The sequence below is a fragment of the Cetorhinus maximus genome, chromosome 1 (assembly GCF_964194155.1).
Source record: "Cetorhinus maximus chromosome 1, sCetMax3.hap1.1, whole genome shotgun sequence".
NCBI lineage: Eukaryota > Metazoa > Chordata > Chondrichthyes > Lamniformes > Cetorhinidae > Cetorhinus > Cetorhinus maximus.
This window is the reverse complement of record NC_135879.1, coordinates 118,147,724-118,171,880: the sequence shown is the minus strand read 5'-3', so window position 1 is coordinate 118,171,880 and position 24,157 is coordinate 118,147,724. Positions and strand designations below refer to the sequence as shown.

Genomic DNA, 24,157 nt, shown 5'->3' with positions numbered 1-24,157 from the left:
TCACAGAGCTTGCAAACTTCAGTAAATGCACCTGCCCTCAGTCATCATCCCTTATTAAGTGCAATTATTTTACAGATCGTTGTCAGTAATACTGACGAAATCCTCCACCAAGAAGCAACATGTACTCTAGCATAAAAACCTGCCAACAAAAAAATTCAGCATTTTGCTCTGAGAAGATTACGTCCCCAGAAAAGGCCTGAGCAATGTGGAAGTATAAAATTTCATATTCATTACTTGCAAAAGTGTACAGTAAAAGCAGCACCAGGCCAACTGGAAGATACTGACATTCCTTAGAGATACCCAAAGATTCCAATGCCAAACATTTTGCCCTTTGTATAATTTTATTCTCTTCATATTCAATCTCAGTTCCAAAACCACCTTTTTCTAGCACTGCAGATGAACAATCACATCCAAAAGGCACACAAGCAAGCACCTGCTGAAAGCGTGTTTTTTTACCAGTTCTTGTCTGTTCCTGATTTAGTCAATACTGTATATCTTTTCTCCAGAGATATATGGCGTGCGATGAGAAATATTTCTTTTTCTTTTTTCTCCCTGGTCGACATAACAGAATTGGAAGCTGTTGCCAGACATTTAACTTCACTCAACTCTTTTAGATAGATGGATAGGTGTCAGGAGTTTAGTTACCAGAAAAGTCAACTCTCTGCAGATTTTAAAGTGTCTTTAACTCCTTCCATAACAAAATGGATTTTGCCCATTTCCATGGTTGATATTAAGCAGAAGCAAGAATGTATTAAACTACAGGATATTTCTTTATTTACATCTGTTTAAAGTAGAAAATTATTCAATTATCTTGTTAGCAGAAAGTACCATTTAACTTCAGTCACTAAGTTTCATTATAGTGTGTTCTATGGTTAACTCATTCCTTTCCTGAGCTGTTTAAAGAGTTGAATGCTGTTTATTCTATCACATTTAAAATCTCCACCATATACACTTATTGATTTCAATGGAAAAGAAACTCCAGTGTGATGTAAAACCAGCTGTCGATTTCAGCCCATCTAGCTCTACTGATGTTAACCAATATCACCCCCATAGTGTACTTGGTCTGAATACAAAACAATAGGCCAGAAGGTGATGAGTTTGATTTTCAGCCATCATTGAACTTGTAATAACACAACTGAAATGTATCTATACATTTAATAACAGCAAAGATATATATATATATATATTTATTTAAAAGATACAAAAAAGCCAAGAATTAGACTTAGTGCATAACTTTTGATCATTATTCTTCCACCACGCTGTACTTCAGTTCAGTGATCAATTAGTTTAACTTATTCATCCATAGGATCCGCTGCACATTTTCCCAATCCCTTCCTAAAGATGTTGACTCATACTGGAGGAAGGTTCCACACACTGGCCACACCTTCTGGCATCTCATCATTCTTCATGTGCGAATCCGATATTGGTAACTTGGTATGGGTGTCAGACAGCCAAGCCCAAACATGTTTTAGTCTGTTGTTTATAAATGCCATGCATATTTCCCTGCAAGGGTCACTAAGCAATGGTCAGTAGCAAAAAAAAGAATCTGGTTGAACCTAGTTTTGATATTCCTGTTACTGTATTAACTGAGATAAACTAAAACAGTGCAAAACAACTACTTAACTCGAACCTTCCTGGTTCGAGTGGCTTTGTACAATGTCAGGCAGTGTATCCAACTAGTGACCACCACCCCTATATAAAAAAAAAACTTAGGCAGTACCTCATTCAGCATCAGATTCTGATGTGTCTAGTTACATGACTACATATTTGGTGCATGGCCCTGTAGATGGGAAAAGCTGATGTTGATCTTTAGTCACATCACTCACTAAGATGATGGTCTGGATAAACCCTTATTAATTCCAGGGCTGTATTTTCTCTAATGGGCCACAATCCTGACATCAGAACCACACAAAATTAAGTCAAATCTAATAATTCATTATGTTTTACAGCAAGTCCCCATTTAATGTTGCCCCAGTTTTGCTTTAACGTCGGTAAGCTAATGGGGCCTGTAATCACGTCGAGCATCGAGAGATTTTTTTTAACATTGTTTCTCATGTAAAATGATTGCGAGAGGGTGAGTCGGGGACCAGGAAGTTCAGTGTTACGGTGGTTCAGGCATGGGGAAAGGCCGCAGAGAGAGTGTTAGGAGGGGGAAAGGCCACTAGTCGGAAGGTCAGGGAGGGGAAGGACCAGCAGCAACCAGGAGGATCACGGGGCAGGAGGTTTGGAAAGCAGGATTGGTGAGCAGGAGACTAACAGTAGTCTTCTTTGCACCTGAAGACTACACTTGGTCACAATTTCTTTCCCAGGAGTTTAATTATCACAGAATTAACATCTTTAGCTGTGAGTAGAAAGTTACTTTCTTAAAATAAAATGCATTTAAAAATATTTTTAAAGTTATTTCATTTACCAATGTAGGAATTTAGCAATATAAAGTATTTCATCTTACAGGGTATAATGTTTCAATGTTTTTTTCTGATAAGGAAGGTCCTACAGAACCCAACTCCAGTTTTAACATTGATTCCTATGGGAATCTATGTTTCACTTAAAGTCATGATTTTCAGGTACGCAACCATAACTTTAGAGGGGGAACTTACTGTATATAAATGTTTAATATGTTGAAGTTCTTACACCTGTCAGCTTTTGCCAATTGCAAATTCCTTTCTTCACATTCATAAAGGAAGCTCCCAACATGAAGATGTCAATCCATAATTACATTCTGTCCCAGGTGCAGATGTTGCATCCATTACTGCCAGGAGTGTAAAGTTACAAATGACAAGTTTATGTGGGCAGTTTGCACTAGAAATGTGGACATAGGGAATTATAATGGAAATATATAATAAGGACAGGACTTGTGATTTTAAAATAGGGACTGAATTGCACCTTTCCTGTTCTAGTCCAATTATTTCACACCATTTTTCACCTGAAGACTACACTTGGTCATGATTTCTTCCCCAGGAGTTTAATTACCTCAGAATTACCATCTTCAGCTGCTTCATCAATGACCTTCTCTCCATCGTAAGGTCAGAAGTAGGGATGTTCGCTGATGATCGCACAATGACTGCACCATTTGCAACTCCTCAGATACTGAAGCAGTCCATGTCCAAATGCAGCAAGATCTGGGCAATATCCAGGCTTGGGCTGACAAATGGCAAGTAACATTCACACCAGACAAGTGGCAGGCAATGACCATCTCCAGCAAAAGAGAATCTAACCATCACTCCTTGACATTCAATGGCATTACCATCGTTGAATCCCCTACTATCAACATCATGGGGGTTACCATTGATCAGAAACTGAACTGGACTAGCCATATAAATACTGTGGCTAAAAGAGCAGGTCAGAGGCTAGGAATCATGCGATGAATAACTCACCTCCTGACTCCCCAAAGCCTGTCCACCATCTACAAGGCACAAGTCAGGAGTGTGATGGAATATTCTCCGCTTACCTGGATGAGTGCAGCTCCAACAACACTGCAGAAGCTTGACACCATCCAGGATAAAGCAGCCCACTTGATTGGCACCACATCCACAAACATTCACTCCCTCCACCACTGACACAATGTAAACCATATACAAGGTGCACTGCAGAAACTCACCAAGCCACTTTAGGCAGCACCTTCCAAATCCATGACCACTACCATCTAGAAGGACAAGGGTAGCAGACACATGGGAACATCACCTGGAAGTTCCCCTCCAAGCCATTCACCATCCTGACCTGGAAATACATCGCCGTTCCTTCACTGTCGTTGGGTCAAAATCCTGGAACTCCCTCCCTGGCAGCACTATGGGTGTACCTACACCACCTGGACTGCAGCAGTTCAAGAAGGCAGCTTAGCACCACCATCTTCTCAAGGGCAATTAGGGATAAGTAATAAATGCTGGTTTATCCAGCAAAGCCCACATCCCATGAATGAATAAAAAAAAGAATAGTTTATTCTAAATATATAGAAAACCACTAGTCCTACTCTGAACCAAGTATTTGCCTACGTAAATATATTGTTTCTTTTCTTTTTTTTTATAAAAAGGGCCACCAAAACAATGCAGTATTTTTCTTGATATTTTAATTCTAAAAGCTATCCATGCAATTTGTTCTGTCAATCAAGTAGATTTTGTTCATTTAGCAGAGCAGAGGTGACAGTGGTAACTTGGTTATTCCAAACTTGTATTACAAAGCTTTCGTTATAATTTTATTTTGTCAGTTTGATTTCCAGGTAGGAGCTTTATTACCGTAGGCAATGCAACCCAAAACCAGTTAGCATAAATACCTGACTGGAGTTGTTGTGCAAGTCCACACAAACATCTATTGTATTGGTGTAACCTCCAAAGGCAGGCTGAACAGATAGCTGGAAACATTTTTTCATTTTTATTCAGGAATCAATGTGGTGAATGGCAATTAGTACTCATGACATGTTTAACTGAAAACCATCTGAAGTCACTTTTACCTCAAGTTAAAGCCCACTGTAGAGCTGTTTAGATATCTACAGTCACATGATCAGCTGGCACTGAAGTGAAGGGCTGAATACTGGAACCAGTTAAGTGCTTAGAGTATTACAAAGACAGCAGACAGGTGTTACACAGCCAGCTCTCTAACTGGTTAAGATTAAGTTTAATATGCTTAAGCAAGTGTGTGAAGAGAGATCCATTTGCTGATATCAGAAGACTGGTTAAATTTTAATGTTAAGTCACATCAAGATGGGAAATAAAAAGATAAATTGTTTAATAAAATCCTATCCTTAATTTTTTTTAAAAAACTATGCTTTAACCATTATTATATTGCTTCAGGGCGGTTTGGATGATCATGCCCAAGTCACACAGTACACCTTCACATTGATACCTACCGCTCAGCAGCAGTTCCTATTAATCTGAAACATGCCACTAGTTAATCAGTCCCACTTAGCCACTGTAGGGCCCTACCTTTTGAGTTTTTCCAGTGGTTCCACAGATCTCTCACTGTGATGTGTTTGTCTTCTTTATGGAATGTATTGCCTTTACTGGTGGGATCTTTGTCTTTCATATCTTCTTTAATGAACTGCAACAAAACAAAATGAGAATAAGAGACTTTAATGCAAATAATGTGGAGCTATAGTAGGTAAATTGTTTTGGAAATTTTACTTGAACATAAACCAATAAAGTGAAGTATTTAAACCTCAAGCCATGGCTAAGACCAAGATTAGTAGCTGGCTAAATGGAAGGATAGACCTGGGTGTAAAGGCAGTATCGGCCAAAACGAGGGCAGTGCCCAATGGATCTAAGCTGCTAGTATATATTTTTATTTCTTAATATGCATGTATGATTGAATTTTTAGTCTTAAGTGACATGCAGTTAAATTTGCAGGTGGTGTGGTGGGGCAGTACCGGGCTGTTATGGCACAGCAGATGGCAAATGCTGAACTGTTCAAATCCCAGAGGGAAACTTGAAGCAACTGCCACAACTATTTTACAATTTGTATTTATTTCGAGATGCATGCCTTGAATTCAGTAGTAATAAGACCACAGAGTCTAATAGGCTTCTTACAAAACTAAATTAAACCTTTATTAAATAGAAAAAATGATTTTAAGCACATACACAGGTTTACAAATTACTATGATAACTCCTAGCTCCCCGAGTTAATCTAACACCTAGTTACACCTCCATTAAGGCAATGGTACAACACATAGATTTTAAAAGACCCAGGTAAAGTAACACGATACCCTGAACAGCCGAATTCAAAGTGAGTTTTCTTCACTTCAGTTCGTGTAGACAGCAACTTGAGGCTTAGGGGCTGGATGCTTTTCACACTTGTTAGATTTTAGAATTCCTTCTTTCTTTACAAATAACCTCATCTCTTTTATACAGGTTTCTCCCTTTTTAATGTAAATCCCATTGTCCCAATATGTCTTTTCAACTCTACTTTTCTAATAATAAAAATCTTTCATAGTACCTATTTTCTCAGTAAGCTTTGGGAAAAATAAACACTGTTTGGCTTAGCCTCTGTTGGCTAGGTGTAACACCTTACCACCTCTTTGAAATTCACTACTGAGGTCTATCTAAAAATGAAAATTTTCCTTCTTCACCTCACATTCTACAACTTCAACCATGTTTACCTATTTCAAATACAACACATACATAAGGGGTCCTAGCAGCACTGAGACAAGACAGGTGCCGCATTTAAAGTTTTTAAAATGACTATAAGATTTAAACAAATCTAGTTCACTTTAGCATTTATTCTCACTTTGTACTGCTAAAATCTATCCCCTTCATGTCATCCACACTATGAAAAGCAATGTTTTAATTGATCCTTCATTTATGTTGTTATGACACACAAACAAACCTATGGATACACCTTAGGCATTGGTATATTTGGGATTTTGTTGCTCACCTGGATGTCCTAAAAACGGAGGGTGAAAATACATCAGATATTATTGTATACAATTCATTTTTAAAATTGGAGGATAACGACAAACCAACCAACAAAACAAATAGAAACCCACTACGAGGCTCACAGGCCAAGACAGTGGAGCATCTTAAAACAGATCAATGAGAAATAGAAAGGCCGACGCATATAAAAGCAGTGGAATAATTCAAAATAGAACAATGAGGAAATGATAGGTCCACACGCACACACACACACATTTTACTGAACTTAAATATATGAATACTGTAAAATAACCTATTCAGCAGCTTATATGGAGTTATCCAGCCACTTCAGCTTTCTGAAGAGTGGCACCAGAAACTCTATTCCAAATGTATCACATCAAGTGGCAGGATGAATGCTTCAAATTCATACATTATATAAAATACCATATGAAAACTTACTTTTGCAGAAGGTAGGATAGCTGATGATCTATATGGAAAGATAATCTTGGGTCACTGCAGCATATTTTTCTAAAAGCAACAGTGGCTTTTTCAGAACAGGTTTTTCAGGTTTTACACTGCAATAAACGTTTTCTCTGAACAATTCATATTCTGATATTCTGCCTTCAAAATAGAATAAGGTTTAACCATGGTATTCCTTCTAATATAGGAAAGTATATGAAAAACATATGTTGATGATGCTCCAAACAGTTGAGCTGGGTATGTACATTGCCTAGAGTAGAATTAAATCATACAATGCAGGAGAAGATCCCAGATTAAATTCAGTTTGTGCAAATTTGGAAGATTTCAGTCAGGCCAGCAGTGCAGGTACTGCAATTGTGTCCCAGTTTAGGGAGAGAATAAAACAAAAGAAATCAAAGATTCTATTTCTGATTGCTAGCCAGTGTTGTCTGGATGGAAAGTATGCAAGTGTGGACACAGCACGAAAGAAAGTTGTGAAATGTCCATGGCGGAATGATCTGCTGACAATTATTACTAGTTCATCACACCAGATTACTTATCAGTGGCACTGGAGGCCACCAACCTTTGTGAAACAATCTCACAGCAAAAGTCACTGCCCTCACGAGAGGAAGGGAGTATATAGGATTGGTGGTTGGAGTGATGCTGGTGAAAGCTGAAGTGAAAAGCATCCAAGGCTGCATTCACACTGCAACTGTGGAATTGATACAGAATGGTTTTGCTTTGTAGCAGTGCTAAAATTGTGATACGTATGCAGCCTAAATATCTGTCATAATTGAAAAATAATTAATGCAGTGAGCTTTTTTTCCAGTTTGTGGTTTTAAAATTAGTACTAAGATAACAGATAAATTATGTATTGTTCTTGGCACCCACAATACCCTAGTACTGAAACAAGCTAAGAGAATTGAGTCCTAATAGAAACTTGTGGCTAACCTTTCATTCAATATTCAATTTCAGCACGGCCACAAGTCTCTAGTGCTTTGCATTTTTCTTTAAAGTTAATGGAGCTTTGAATAAATTTGTGACCCGAGTGTGAGGTATAAGACCATAAGGCATAGGAGCAGAAATTAGGCCATTCGGCCCATCAAGTCTGCTCCGCCATTCAATCATGGCTGATAAGTTTCTCAACCCCATTCTCCCGCCTTCGCCCCGTAACCTTTGATCCCCTTACCAATCAAGAACCTATCTATCTTGGTCTTAAATACACTCAATGACCTGGCCTCCACAGCCTTCTGTGGCAATGAATTCCATAGATTCACCACTCTCTGGCTAAAGAAGTTTCTCCTCATTTCTGTTCTAAAAGGTCTTCCCTTTACTCTGAGGCTGTGCCCTCGGGTCCTAGTCTCTCCTACTAATGGAAACATCTTCCCCATGTCCACTCTTTCAGGCCTTTCAGTATTCTGTAAGTTTCAATCAAATCCCCCCTCATCCTTCTAACCTCCATCGAGTATAGACCCAGAGTCCTCAAACATTCCTCATATGTTAAGCCTTTCATTCCTGGGATCGTTCTCGTGAACCTCCTCTGGACCCTCTCCAGGGCCAGAACATCCTTCCTGAGGTATGGGGCCCAAAATTGCTCACAATATTCTAAATGTGGTCTGACCAGAGCCTTTTAAAGCCTCAGCAGCACATCCCTGCTTTTATATTCTAGTCCTCTCGAAATAAATGCCAACATTGCATTTGCCTTCCTACCGACTCAACCTGCAAGTTAACCTTAAGAGAATCCTGGATTAGGACTCCCAAGTCCCTTTGCACTCCAGATTTCTGAATTCCCTCCCCATTTAGAAAATAGTCTATGCCTCTATTCTTCCTACCAAAGTGCATGACCTCACACTTCCCCACATTGTATTCCATCTGCCACTTCTTTGCCCATTCTCCTAACCTGTCCAAATCCTTCTGCAGCCTCCCCGCCTCCTCAATACTACCTGTCCCTCCACCTATCTTTGTATCATCTGCAAACTTAGCCAGAATGCCCTCAGTTCCTTCATCTAGATCATTAATGTATAAAGTGAAAAGTTGTGGTCCCAACACTGACCCCTGCGGAACTCCACTAGTCACCGGCCGCCATCCTGAGAAGGACCCCCTTATCCACACTCTCTGTCTCCTGCCAGACAGCCAATCTTTTATCCATGCTAGTACCTTGCCTCTAACACCATGGGCTCTTATCTTACTGAGCAGCCTCCTGTGCGGCACCTTGTCAAAGGCCTTCTGGAAATCTAAGTAGATAACATCCATTGGCTTTCCTTTGTCTAACCTACTCGTTACCTCCTCAAAGAGTTCTAACAGATTTGTCAGGCATGACCTCCCCTTGATGAAACCATGTTGACTTTGCCCTATTTTACCATGCACTTCCAAGTGTTCTGAAATCTCATCCTTAATAATGGACTCTGAAATCTTACCAACGACCGAGGTCAGGCTAATCGGCCTGTAATTTCCCGTCTTTTGCCTCACTCCCTTCTTAAACAGGGGGGTTACATTAGCGATTTCCAGTCCTCTGGGACCCTCCCTGACTCCAGTGATTCCTGAAAGATCACCACTAATGCCTCCACTATCTCTTCAGCTATCTCCTTCAGAACTCTGGGGTGTAATCCATCTGGTCCAGGTGATTTATCCACCTTCAGACCTTTCAGTTTTCCTAGCACCTTCTCCTTGGTAATGGCCACCATACTCACCTCTGCCCCCCGACTCTCTTGAACTTTGGGGATGTTACTCGTGTCTTCCACCATGAAGACTGACGCAAAGTACCTATCCAGTTCCTCCGCCATTTCTTTGTTCCCCATTACTACTTCTCCAGCATCATTTTCCAGCGGCCCAATGTCCACTTTTGTCTCTTTCTTACCCTTTATATATCTAAAAAAACTCTTGCAATCTTCTTTTATATTACTGGCTAGTTTACCCTCATATTTAATCTTCTCCCTCCTTATTTATTTTTTAGTTGTCCTCTGTTGGTCTTTGTAGGCTTCCCAATCCCCTGGTTTCCCACTGCTCTTCACCGCATTGTATGCTTTCTCTTTAGCTTTTATGTTGTCCCTGACTTCCCTTGTCAGCCATGGTTGCCTCGTCCTCCCTTTAGTATGCTTCTTCTTCCTAGGGATGAATTTTTGCTGTGTCTCCCAAATTACTCCCAGAAACTCCTTCCATTGCTGTTCCACTGTCTTTCCTGCTAGGCTCATCTCCCAGTCAATTCTGGCCAGCTTCTCCCTCATGCCTCTGTAGTTGCCTTTATTCAACTGTAATGCCGTTACATCTGATTCCAGCTTTTTCCTCTCAAATTGCAGGGTGAATTCTATTATATTATGGTCACTTCCTCCTAAGGGTTCCTTCATCTTAAGCTCCCTTATCAAATCTGCCTCATTACGCATCACTAAATCTAGAATTGCCTGTTCCCTAGTGGGCTCCAACACAAGCTGCTCCAAAAAGCCATCTCGTAGACATTCCACAAATTCCTTTCTTGGGATCCACTACCAACCTGATTTTCCCAGTCTACCTGCATATTGAAATCCCCCATGATCACTGTAACCTTGCCTTTCTTACATGCCGTTTCCATCTCCTGGTGTATCTTGTGCCCCACATCCTGACTACTGTTCGGAGGCCTGTACATAACTCCCATTATGGTTCTTTTAACCTTTGCAGTTCCTCAACTCTACCCACACAGATTCTACATCATCTGACCCTACGTCATTTCTTGCTATTGATTTAATTTCATTTCTTACTAACAAAGCAACCCCACCCCCTCTGCCAACCTGCCTATCTTTTCGATAGGATGTATATCCTTGGATATTTAGCTCCCAGTCCTGATCCCCTTGCAGCCATGTCTCCGTGATGCCCACCACATCATACCTGCTTACGTCTGGATTAACTGCACTACCAGGCTTTTCTTGTTTAACAAAGAATTTGAGGAAATTATACCATCATGAATGCACCTGGCTATGCAAATCAGCATACTGTACAAGGAAGTATTCATTTGTCTTTTTTTAGTTGGTATCAGAGACTTTGATCTCCCTAGAATTACAGCCTAAAGAAACACAATCACCACTGCATCATCCCCAGCTATCAGAACATCAGTTTCCAAGAGCTCCTCACGCAATGCCATGCTTCAGCCAGAGCTACCAGCCTTGCCATTTTTTGCCTGTAAAGATTAGAAGGCTTTCAACTCTCACATACTCTGACATCCTACTGGGCAGCCACCTCCTCTGACTGGCTGAGGTGCTGACACTGCATGGGGCCTGTGTAACACTGGGAAAACTATATCAGTGGAAGTTTGCAGTTCGTTGCTTAACTATCCACCTCAGTTGGCTTTTGCTGGTGCCTGGAGGCGGGGGGTTGCCAACATTAGACTCAACCTGGCCCTGAGAAAACAACTAGAGGTGGGAACACATCAGCAAACTGGCCCAAAACTCTGTGGCATCCTTCCGTCTGGTACAGCAATGGTTTGTGCCGTCTTGGTGAACTCTGTGTTAAGCATTACCTGCTATGGCTCAAGAGCCCCACTCTGACATGGCAGTCTCCGCCATATTTGCTGTAGAGGAAGTGGGCTGAGAAGCTGCACGATTCGCTGGGCTGTTTTTCCTCTGGGCCCTCTTCTCGGCCCGCTGAGGTTTTTGTTTCTGCTCACCTCTTCCAATGCCCATCCAGTCAGCCTCCAGAGGTCACAGACGTCAGCGACTGTCTCCCAGATATCTGTGTCAATATCCACCATCTTTATCTCTCTCTTGCAGGTGTCCTTGTAGTGGATGCCCAGCAGGTTGTGGCTTAGTGGCCAGTTCACTGTACAGAAGGTCTTTGCATTTACAGCTATCATCCGTCCGATGAACACAGCTGAGCCAGAGCAGACGTCGTTAGTTTGGCAATGAGTGTATGTTGATGGAATCAGCATGCTAAGGCGGAAAACTGTTCAGTCTTTTTACCTGCCTAGCATATATTGTTCAGGTCTCACCATTGTAGAGGAGAGCGCTGAGGACAAGTTTGGTAGGCTCACAATTTGATGTTCAGTCAGGTTTCTGTATTTCCAAACTCTCTTACTCAGCTTGGACATAACATGAATAGTTTTTGCAGTGTGTATGTTGATTTCAGCATCATGTGACAGATTGCTGGCGATTAAGAAGCCTAGATATGTAAAGCTATCAACAACATTGTCAATGCTGATAGATGGTGGTATGACAACACCATGGCATTTATCTTCCTGATGTTGATGTTGATGATGATGTCAAACCAAACTCTTTACAGGCATGAGTGTGCCTATCCATTTGTTACTAAAGGTGTTCCTCAGTATGGAACATTAGTGTGACATTGTCAGCAGAGAACTCTCTGATGATGACTTGGCATACTTTGTCTTGGATCTCGGTGAGCAAGGATGAACAGCTTTCCATCAGTTCTAGTATGTAAGTAGACAGTCTCTGTAAATGACCAGAAGACATGATGGTAGCAAAGAGAATATGCCAAAGAATGTCAGAGCCAGAACACAATCCTCTTTTGACCCCATTGCAAATCTCAAAGGGTTTCAATTATGCCCTGTGATTGCTGACCATCATGCTTACCCATCATGCTGCCACAGAAAGAGGAGATTACATTGAGCAGCTTCGGCAGGCATCCATATTTCTCCAACAGCTTAAATACACTACCTCTGCTCACATGGTCCAGGACGAACCCTCGTGTGTTGCAGGAAGGTGGATAGGGGATATATTCTTAGGTTAAAGGATAGGCCATTTAGGACTGAAATGAGGAGGAATTTCTTCACTCAAAGGGTGGTAAATCTTTGGAATTGTCCACCACAGAGGTTTGTGAAGACTCAATCACTGAGTATGTTCAAGACAGAGATCGATAGATTTCTAGATGCTAAAGACATTAAAGTACATGGGATAGTCCAGGAAAATAGCTTTGAGGTAGATCATCAGCCATGATCTAGTTAAATAGCAGAGCAGGCTCAAGACACCAAATGCTCCTGCTCCTATCCCATATGCCTTGGTGAGATTGATGAAGCAATATATAATGGTCTTTGTTCATGACATGTCTCTTGCAGCTGCCACGCTGACAAGTTCATGTCAACTGTCAATCTTCCAGTTCTGAAGCCACATTGGGATTTTGAATAGACGTATTCAGCCAAGATCTGCAGTCTGACAAGGACAACATGTGCTACAGGAGCACTGGTTTCCCATGCTTTATGACTTCAGGCAGTACTGCATCAGCACCTGGAATTTTGCCCATGACAAGCAAGTCAATAGCTTTGCTAAGCCCCTCCACTGTGGGTTCGATATCCAGCTCTTCTGTGACAGGCAGACTCTCTAGGGTGTCTCGAGCTTCCTCAGTAACAGTGTTCTCCCTAGAGTGCAGCTCAAGGTAGACAAAAATTTAAGACGATCCTGGGCTGCCCAAACATCAGGTCCCCTTCTCAACCTCCCCAGTTGAGCTCAAAGGAACGCCAAGCACTACGTTTGGCACTTGCTTGGTTGCAGGGGTTGCCAGAAAAATGACATGTTTAGACATCAGTCCACCTTTGGGCTCCACTCCAAATTTTTTTGGCAGGGTTTGCTCCCTTAGCCTTCGACTCTCCTGAGGCATCCTCAAGGCGGTGGTGCTACTTGCCCAGGCTTTGGTTCATGAGTGCAAGGGCGTGTCCACATGCCAGCAGGCCTGCATGTCTGGGGGCCAAAGCTCCTCAGAGCTCCTCAAGGGCCCCAGCTTTTGTGCGTCAACACAAGGAGGCACAGCTGAGGACTTGCAGATGCAGAGGTTGTGGAAAGACAGGGAGAGATTTACACATTTGGCTCTCTTTTAGCATTGCTGCTAGCCAGCAGTGTGGGCTAAAAATGAGAAACAAAACTAGCACACAAAAGCGGAAAGCATCACCCATACACTAGGCGCATCACATCAACTTGTTGGACACGCTGGCCCAAAACATTTTTCTTTAATTTTGCTCACCTCCCCAGCCCATCTCCAAATCAACTTTCAAGGGCCTGGCAGAATTCCCCCTTTCTTCATTACTTCATGTTAATTTTGCTTACAAAGACTGCTCGGACATCACAAAATGGTTTAATTACCAACCACAGTTTACTATTTCGAGCAGTGATAGAGGAAGAGGACTCAAATGTTTGGATCAAAATAAACAAAGAGGCATTTACATAAATCCTATTCCTAAGGACAAAAAAAACACAAATACAAAACAGAAAACGTGGAGATTGTTTGTGTCACATGCATTCCAGTATAAAAGTTGTGCAAGTATACTTGCAAGGGAGAGATTAGTCATAACAATATGTGAATGGGGGTGAAAGTATAATGTCACACAAGCTATCATAAATCAACTTGCAAAAAGTTAGCAAAAAGCTTTGAAGTCAAAATAAGCATTTAAACCTATGGCATATCATCCTTCACTGGATTATACTAGCAGTGTCAAAATTCACTTAATAATTTTAGTTTTACACAAGCTATAAAAATATTTCAAGAAAGGTTGATTATATTCTGTTGTGTGATAAATCAAGATTCTTAGGCTCACATGGGTATCCACATTCATGGGATGTGGGCTTCGCTGGCTGGGCCAGCATTTATTGCCCATCCCTAGTTGGCCTTGAGAAGGTGGTGGTGAGCTGCCTTCTTGAACCACTGCAGTCCCTGTGGTGTAGATACAGCCTCAGTGCTGTCAGGAAGAGAGTTCCAGGATTTTGACCCAGCGACAGTGAAGGAATGGCAATATATTTCCAAGTCAGGGTGGTGAGTGACTTGGAGGAGAACTTCCAGGTGGTGGTGTTCCCAACTATCTGCTGCCCTTGTATCCAGGAATATTTACTGCTCAGTCCTGCCCTTCTTTGAGCTAGATCTCTGTTATAGCAATAATATCATAATTCCATTTGCCAACCTGTGCCTGCAGTTCACAAATCTTATTAATCACACTCTGTGTATTCATATACATGCACGCCAGCCCTGACTAAGGCTTTTTCACTTTCTCGCTTATTCTGACCCCATCTAATGACTTACTGCTGCCTACTCTAATTCTATCAAACTCTCCAAGTATTCTATCTACCTTGATGCAACTCTCTGATATATTCTCATTATCAGTTGATATTTCACTACTTCCCACTGCCAGTTTTTCTCCTCTGCATTCTGAATTTCCCCACAGGTCATGGCCAAAATAGTCTGCTAATTTTCAAACTATTCAAAATTGTACAGGAAATGCTATTAAAAATAAAATCCTATTCGTGAAAAACCAAGGTTATTCCTATTTTCCTTTATATAATTAATGAGCTTGAATTGTATACTCTACAGGTAGTATTTTACTTCATACCAAATAATCTTATTTTCTGGAGGGCCCAAAATTATTAATTCCAAATTTTGCAAACTCCAATCCTTCACATAATTCACTAAGCTTCAGAACAAAGCTGGGCTAGTCACCAAAAGTCAGATTGGAAATATACAAATCCTTAAGGCAAAATTGCTTAATTTAAAAGAGTTACCATTATATTTTTCTACAGCTCCCTTGCAGTGTTAAAAAGTGGGCTTACTGAACTTGAGCCTTTTTTTGACTTGAAACCCACAACAGCATGTAATTCACAGATTACGTGAACATGTCAGCTATGTTATAATCCAGTTAGGGACCAGTAACCTTTTGTTTAAAGTAGACAAAGTTTGAAATAACAGTTACCCGCTAGGAGAATAAAGCCACAAGATTCCATGGTTTTAAAACAAAAAAAAACTTTACTGTACCAAGTCAGAAAAGCAAAACAATTTACAATTTCTATTTTATAGTCTTACATTCACAACTAAACATGATAAATATGAATTAACAGGCACACTGTGGTGACCACAGCACACTGCATATGACATGGCAGATGTGACCAACACAAATTCCAAAGATTTTTCAGCAACCCACCCAGACATCAGTGGCCACTGGCAAAACTTTGTCTACCTCTTGAGGGATTCCAACTCTTCACTTCTGAAGATTTCCTCGAAAGCTAATCCAGCTCGACTGCCTCCATGATTGCTCACCTCCCAATCGTTCAACCTGTCCTCCTAAGACGGTGTTCCACAGAATTTACGAAGCTGTACTCCCACTTCTAATTACTGGCACAGTTCCAGCTCTTTCGTAAACTGCTAGCTTCAATAAGCTGGCACTGCCCCTGGGCTTCTCTGGAGGCCAGCCTCCTGACAGCACCAAGCTATAAATGGCTCCCAGCACTTCTGAGCCCTAACTGCCTGGGGCCTGCTAAAAGCTCCCAGGGCTTCCCTGTGAGTTGTGAACTACACAAGGTATAAACTGCAACCAACCCTCTCTCCCAGCAAACATGCAAATAAACTGAAACCAGAAAACCTTCTTGAGCTCCACACACCTTCATGACAATGTAGCCTTCAGGGTTCAACCAATGCTTTTAAACTAATTTAACTCCCAAAACAAAACATCTCGCTGGACTGTACCACCACATTTCCAACTCTCCAGCTAAGTAAGCCTACCTGCTGGATCTTTCTGGCTGTTTACCCCTTAAGCCAACGTGGCCCCAACCTTTCAAGTGTATTAATCTTCAAGCTGCTTTAGTTGCATTTCTCGTTTTCTACAGTTAAACTTTGATCTTCCCAGGACTAAAAATTATTTCTAAAATATTACTATGAACCATGAACTAGATATTTGTCACAGCTATTTAGGCTTCAAAGCTGATAGGAGTGAATTCTCTGAATAAAGGTAAAGAGTATTAAGAAAACAACGGTGCGTGACTAAAGATCTCAATTTCTTTTGAAGTTTAAACACCTTCCAAAGCTAATGTTATCCAGTGTGACACTTGCAAAGGAAGCCAGTATATTATTAATTTGAATATGCAAGTTCTTTCTACTCTACTCACCAACAGTTTCTCAGTACACAATGGCATTTTTATTTTCTATTTCTCCTCCACCAAAGAGGCTAATCATAGAATCACAGAATGGTTACAGCAAAGATAGCCCGTCATGTCTGTACTGGCTCTCTGAAGGAGAATTCACTGTCACTCCCCCTGCCTTCTCCCTGTAGCCCTTCATAATCCTCCTTTTCAGATAACAGTCCAATTCCCTCTTGAATGTTTCAATTGAACCTGCCTCCACCACACTCTTAGGCAGAACATTCCAGAACCCAACCACTCGCTGTGTGAAAAAGATTTTCCTCATGTCGCCACTGGTCTTTTACCAATTACCTGTTCCCATTGGTTCTCGACCCTTTCACCAATGGGAACAGTTTCTTCCATCTACTTTGTCCAGATCGCTCACGATTTTCAATGCTACTATCCAATCTCCTTTCGACATCTCCTCCAGGGAAAACAGTCCCAACCTCACCCGTCTATCTACGCAACTGAAGTTCCTCATCCCTGGAGCTATTCCCATGAATCTTTTCTACACCCTCTCTATTGCCTTCACATCCTTCCTGAAGTGCAGCATCCAAAACTTGACAATACTCAACTGAGGCTGAACCAGTGTTTTATGCAAGCTCAACATAACTTCCTTGCTTTTGTACTCTATACCCTTATTAACTAAGCTTAGGGTGCTGTATGTTTTGCTAACCATGCTCTCAACCTGTCTAGCCACCTTCAATGATGTATGTACACCCTCTGCTCCTGCACTCACTTTAGAATTACCCTTTACCTTATACTGCCTCTCTGCCTGCTTCCTACCAAACAAATCACTTCACATTTCTCTGCATTAAATTTCATCTGCCATTTGTCTGCACGTTCCACCAACCTGTGTGTTGTTTTGAAATACTACTCTATCCTCCACAGTTCTGCACTTTATATCAAATATAAATTTTGAAATTGTGCCCTGTACACCAAGGTCTAGGTCACTAATATACATCAGGAAGAAGAGGGTCCTAACACCAACCCGAGGAACTCCACTATAAGCCGTCTTCCCATCCAAAAAGCATCCGCTAACCACTATTCTGTTTCACATCACTCAGCCAATTTCATATCCATAATGACGAAAAAAAGACGCTCAACAAATAACGCTGAATTTACAATCTTGAGACATGAACGAGAGTGCTGAGCCACAAATGCCATCAACAGAAGAAAACTGAAAGAACATGCAAAAGAAAGGAACTTGCACTTGTAAAACACCTTCCACAACCTCAAACATCTCAAACTGCTTTACAGACAATTAAGTACTTCTGAAGTGTAGTCACTTTCATAATGTAGGAAATACTGCTGCCCAATTACGCAAAGGGCGACCTAACAATAGCAATTTTAAAAATGACCAGGCATTAATGATGCTGGCCAGGGCACCTGATCTCATCTGCTCTTCTTTAAATAGTGCCATGGGATCTTTAATATCCACCTGAAAGGGTAGATGGGGCCTAGGTTTATCATCCCACTGGAAAAATGGCACCTCAAATATTAAAACACTCTCTCCACCAGAATGTCAGCCAAGATTACATGCTCAACTCTCTGAAAAGGCAGGCATTACTGAGGTGGACAGAAGTGTGTCACAGGCGTTCCAAAATTGTGCCATAAATTAAATCTGACAACAGGAAGGTTTTTTTTATTCATTCACAGGAGGTGGGCTTCGCTGGCTGGGCCAGCAGTTATTGCCCATCGTTAGGTGCTCTTGAGAAGGTGGTGGTGAGCTGCTTTCTTGAACCACTGCAGTCCATGTGGTGTAGGTACACCTACAGTGCTGGTAAAAGGGAGTACCAGGATTTTGACCCAGCAACAGTGAAGGAACGGCGATATATTTCCAAATGCGTATGGTGGGTTACATGGAGGGGAACTTCCAAGTGGTGGTGTTCCCATCTATCTGCTGCCCTTGTCCTTGTAGGTGGTAGTGGAAGGGGATGTTTGTGGATGTGGTGCCAATCAAGCGGGCTGCTTTGTCCTGGACGGTGTCCAGTTTTTTCAGTGTTGTGGAAGCTGCACTCATCCAGGCAAGTGGGGAGTATTCCATCACACTCCTGACCTGTGCCTTGTAAATGGTGGACAGGCTTTTGGGAGTCAGGAGGAGAGTTACTTGTCGCATGATTCCTAGCCTCTGACCTGCTCTTGTAGCCACAGTATTTATATGGCCAATCCAGTTCAGTTTCTGGTGAATGGTAACACCCAGGATGTTGATAGTGGGGGATTCAGCGATGACAATGCCATTGAACATCAAGTGGTGATAGTTGGATTCTCTCTTGTTGGAGATGGTCATTGCCTGATATTTGTGTGGCGCAAATGTTACTCGCCACTTGTCAGCCCAAGCCTGGATATTGTCCGGGTCTTGCTGCATTTGGACATGGACTGCTTCAGTATCTGAGTCGTCGCGAAAGATGCTGAACATTGTGCAATCATCAACAAACATCCCCATTTCTGACCTTATGATGGAAGGAAGGTCATTGATGAAGCAGCTGAAGATGGTTGGGCCTAGGACACTATCCTGAGGAACTCCTGCAGTGATGTCCTGGAGCTGAGATGACTGACCTCCAACAACCACAAACATCTTCCTTTGTGCTAGGTATGCCCCCAACCAGTGGAGAGTTTTCCCCCTGATTCCCATTGGCTCCAGTTTTGCTGGGGCTCCTTTATGCCTCACTCGGTCAAATGCTGCGTTGATGTCAAATGCAGTCACTCTAAACTCACCTCGGGAATTCAGCTCTTTTGTCCATGTTTGAAGCAAGGTTGTAAGCAGGTCAGGAGCTGAGTGGCCCTGGCTGAGAACCCAAACTGGGCTTCGGTGAGCAGGTTATTGCTAAGCAAGTGCCGCTTGATAGCACTGTTGATGATCCCTTCCATTACTTTACTGATGATGGAGAGTAGACTGATGGGGCAGTAATTGGCCAGGTTGGATTTGTCCTGCTTTTTGTGTGCAGGATGTACCTGGGCAATTTTCCACATAGCCGGGTAGGTGCCAGTGTTGTAGCTGTACTGGAACAGCTTGGCTAGGGGCACGGCAAGTTCTGGAGCACAAGTCTTCGGCACTATTGCCGGCATATTGTCTGGGTCCATAGCCTTTGAACTATCCAGTGCCTTCAGCCGTTTCTTGATATCACATGGAGTGAATTGAATTGGCTGAAGACTGGCATTTATGATGCTGGGGAGCTCCGGAGGAGGCCAAAATGGATTATCCACTCAGCACTTCTGGCTGAAGTTCGTTGTGAATTCTTCAGCCTAATCTTTTGCACTGATGTGCTGGGCTCATCCATCATTGGGGATGGGGATATTTGTGGAGCTTCCTCCTCCAGTGAGTTGTTTAATTGCTCACCACCATTCACAGCTGGATGTGGCAGGACTGTAGAGCTTAGATCTGATTCATTGGTTTTGGGATCGCTTAGCTGTGTCTATCACTTGCTGCTTATGCTGATTGGCACACAAGTAGTTCTGTGTTTATAGCTTCACCAGGTTGACACCTCATTTTTAGGTATGCCTGGTGCTGCTCCTGGCATGCCCTCCTGCGCTCTTCATTGAACCAGGGTTGATCACCTGGCTTGATGGTAATGGTAGAGTGGGCAATATGCCGAGCCAAGAGGTTACAGATTGCGTTCAAGTACAATTCTGCTGCTACTGATGGCCCACAGCGCCTCATGGATGCCCAGCCTTCAGTTGCTAGATATGTTCGAAATCTATCCCATTTAGCACGGTGATAGTTCCAAACAACATGATGGAGGGTATCCTCAATGTGAAGGCGGGACTTTGTCTCCACAATGACTGTGTGGTGGTCACTCCCACCGATACTGTCATGAACAGAAGCATCTGCGGCAGGCAGGTTGGTGAGGATGAGGTCAAGAATGTTTTTCCCTCTTCTTGGTTCCTTCACCATCTGCAGATGTACTTTGAAGTATTAATTAATTATCGTTCGTATTGTAAACGAAGATCAAGTGTAGCCTTTAGGTGACAGAGGGATTAGTGCGGGAATAACTGGACAGTGTGCAGGTCTAATTCCATCGTTAAAGTCAAAGTATTATATAAAAATAAAGACTGTAACGAAACTTATGTCAGCCTGGGAAGTAGAGACACAGAAGAGTTGGTTACTGCAGGGAAACTCTAATGCTGCACAGAGCGGGAGCTGGGAAGCTGAGGTACTGGGGCATCACCACTGGCAACAGGTTGTAATTACAGTATGGCAATTTATTCTTTTAATATATATTCATAATAAACAAGCTTTGTCATTAGAGATATTTTTCATTGTAAGGCTTTTTAGAAGTATCTCTCTCCAGAAAGTAGCGAACGAGCATTTTAAAAGGGAGATTTGTTGCAATATTGGATGTCAGAGCCGACGTTGATGACCCACAATTCCTTTTTTGAACAGGCAGAGATGTGCAAAGTTTAGTGGATAGCCTGAATACCTGAATATTGCTAAAGTAAATGCCTTTGTACAAATTCCTTCGGAAGCAGAAACATTGAATCTGTTAATTGAAAATTTAATAACAATAAATTTGTTATTTCATAGGGACAGGATGCATATTCAATACAGACATCTGTAATAATAACAATAAGCATTTATAAACACCAAATATAAGTTTATTTCCAGTGTACTGACAAAACTATAAATGATTACCAAGAACTGAAAATCTAGTGCAACGTCGTGTTACACAACTGGCTGATAGTAATGGATCATGCCTTTAGATGCAGTTCATTCCCCTTAGCCTACTTGTGTGCTATTCTGTAAACATTATGAGCCAGCACTTGCTGACCTGCTGCAGTTGGATGCTGGCATGCAACATGTAAAGAACAGGTATTCAATCTGCTGATATGTTTTTGCAGCAATGACCATGAGCCATCTCACTGAACTGGGTACTCATCCTTTCTTTAAAGCCGTATAAACAACAGTCAATTGTAAATCAGTTAGCTTCAACCAAAAGAAAGCATGCAATACAACTCAAGTGTGCAGAAAACACATGCCGTACATACGTTCAAACATTCTCATCAACTTGTTGTTTACTTCTCAGTTACAAAGCACTAACCAAATAAAATACAATAAATCTTTTTCATTGAGCAGGTATTTGTAGATTTATCCGTTAAAGGAGCAAAATAAAATATTAGCCCAGGTCTTCCGGTCTCTGAACTGTCAGAGATCAGATGTATGACCAAGTTACACGTCGAGACCCCGCGAAAGTTTCAACACACTGACCTCTGGAAATTGCCCGGGAAGTTTCAATTTATGATGGGCAATTCCCCTGCTCCCTGGAACCTTCCGCAAATGTCTCCAACTACTTACCTTGGTGATTACCCAGGAATAGTTGGGCAGAAAAAGCCTTGTCTAACTTCAGGGTAACTCCAGAACTGACCACACCCCCAAACTGAACACCACCCTCCCAGACTACCTCCCCTAACCTAACTTCCCCTACCCACTCACCCACCCTACCACCTCTCCCACTTGCCACCCTACCCACTTACTGACTGACCTCACCCACCCTACCTATTCACTCATTCATCCACTCACTTTTAAACTTAACAGCACTAGTGCCGTGAAAGGGGGCAAGTCTCATCTCCCTCCCGATGCTACTGTGCTGCGATGGAGTTCTTTGAGCTACACTGCGCTTATTTCTGGAGAGGCCAGGCTCAAAAGACCTGGCAAGAAACGTGGAGCAGTGCTAAGGCATGGTAAAGTTTGAGTGGATCGGCAATCCGATAATGGCTGTTCTGCGGAAGATGCAGGCCATTAATATTAAAATGTTCACCAAGTATGTTTTATGAATTGAGGCAGTCATGTCTCTCAGAAAGTATTAGGAACTCAGCTTAGCAGATGCAATAAGCATTTTTCTTCCCCAAGTTCAAATGAGAAAGAATCTGGTCAAGTGTATTCATGTCATATACAGCTGGGCTCCACTCCCACTCAGGTAATTGCTTGTACTTACTTTGGATTAGAATTTCCTCGGCACTTCACATCCAGTTGTCAGTAACACTACCACAGAAAAATGCAAAAAAGTCAATAGTAAACTAGTAAGCCCCAGCACTGGTTCCCACAATAGGTGATAGCACCAACATAAACTATAATTTGGGTCAGTAGGAAAATCCCAGTCATGCTGTCTTAATTATTTCTGAGCTGCTTCACATTTAATTACCGAGGGATAGCCTTGCAATAATGGCATAGCTGAAAAATCCATGGAGAAGGCTGTCATTTCTCCAGGCACTCAATTCATTTTATACCTCCATACAAATTGCAATAATTCTGTCACAAGACCAGCAATGCCAGTCAGGCATTGTAATCAGTTACAGGTCCATCTGAAATAACAGCACAGAGGGGTACAGAGCTACTCAACTTCCAATCAGCTGCTACTTATTATGAATTCTGATTTCATAATTAAGGAACTCAAATGGCAGAGCATGGGTTCCAGGAGTGTCTTTTAATGCACTCATAGGTCTGAGTCATAATGCCACTTTGCTTTGGTGTGCAACCAAAATTAGTCTGCATTGTCACACGAAAGAAGTTCAACCCGAAACCTAGCAGCCAGTCAGCAACTATCATTTACCTCCTCCACTAAGGGATCACTGAGAAGTTATTACAGTTAAGAAACTAAATATTGTACTTAATACACCAGCACATAATATTTCCCATGCAAAGCATTAAGTAGGTTAATAAATCGACTATATTTAGGCTTAAACTTTGTTCAGAAAGTGCCCTTAAGATTTTGTAGAAGATGATTGGTGCTAATTAAGGAAATGCAAAGGACAATGGGTAGGGGGGGGGGGGATTCAATCCAGCCCACTGCAGTGAGAACTATGTGAGAGAGGCCCCGCATCAGTCTGCCCGTGGCAGCAAAACCTCAAGTTGGAGGCAATTCAGTGGGGTCTCGGATTAATTAGCAGCTGCACACGTTCCTGCACCTCCCAAAAGCCACCCATCAAATCCTGTATGGTTTGCCAGTGGCCTACTGGAGGGGTGCATTGCCAGCAGCTGCTGATGTGCATTGCCAGCAGTGGTGCTGATGGCAATGAAGAGCTGTCAGCCTCCAACTGGCCAGCAGCCCTCAGTGGGCAGGACTTCCCTCAACGAGGAGCCCAACCGTAGCCACTTCTGTGCCTGAAGGAGGTTTAATGCCATCATTTCTCCCGCCTGGAACTGACAAGTGCTCCCCACCAGTTCTCCGATTGATGGGCAAGACCCCCATCAGGCCGATTAAATCATGCCCTATGTTACCCCAGATGTTTGGTGCCACTTTCTTGGAAGAAGAGTTCCTTAAAAGGAACACACAGATGCTGAGGATTGGATTTCACAGTACCAACCGGGACCAAATGGAGGTCAGGCTGGAAAAAAAAGGTGGCGAGGTCCCGGATCCACATGTCCCATTCCAATGCCGGCTAGTTTCACTGGCATGGAAAAGGTGGAGGGTTGTGACCTCAAGCCGCCTGTTGTTTCAAGTTGCCAGCACCATCTTAAAAATGGCCAGTCCAGATCCCCAATGATTTTCTTGAAGGCGGTCACTGTCGAGA

General features: G+C 42.2%; 1 protein-coding gene across 1 annotated transcript in view; it reads right to left on the bottom strand.

Moving 5' to 3' along the window:
- Positions 1-24,157, bottom strand: part of stim2b (stromal interaction molecule 2b) — a 157,243-nt gene that overhangs the window by 64,547 nt on the left and 68,539 nt on the right. Inside the window, exon 4 of the mRNA XM_078546000.1 lies at positions 4,917-5,031. Within this exon, the coding sequence (XP_078402126.1) occupies positions 4,917-5,031 (115 nt within the window). The remainder of the gene's footprint in view (positions 1-4,916; positions 5,032-24,157) is intronic.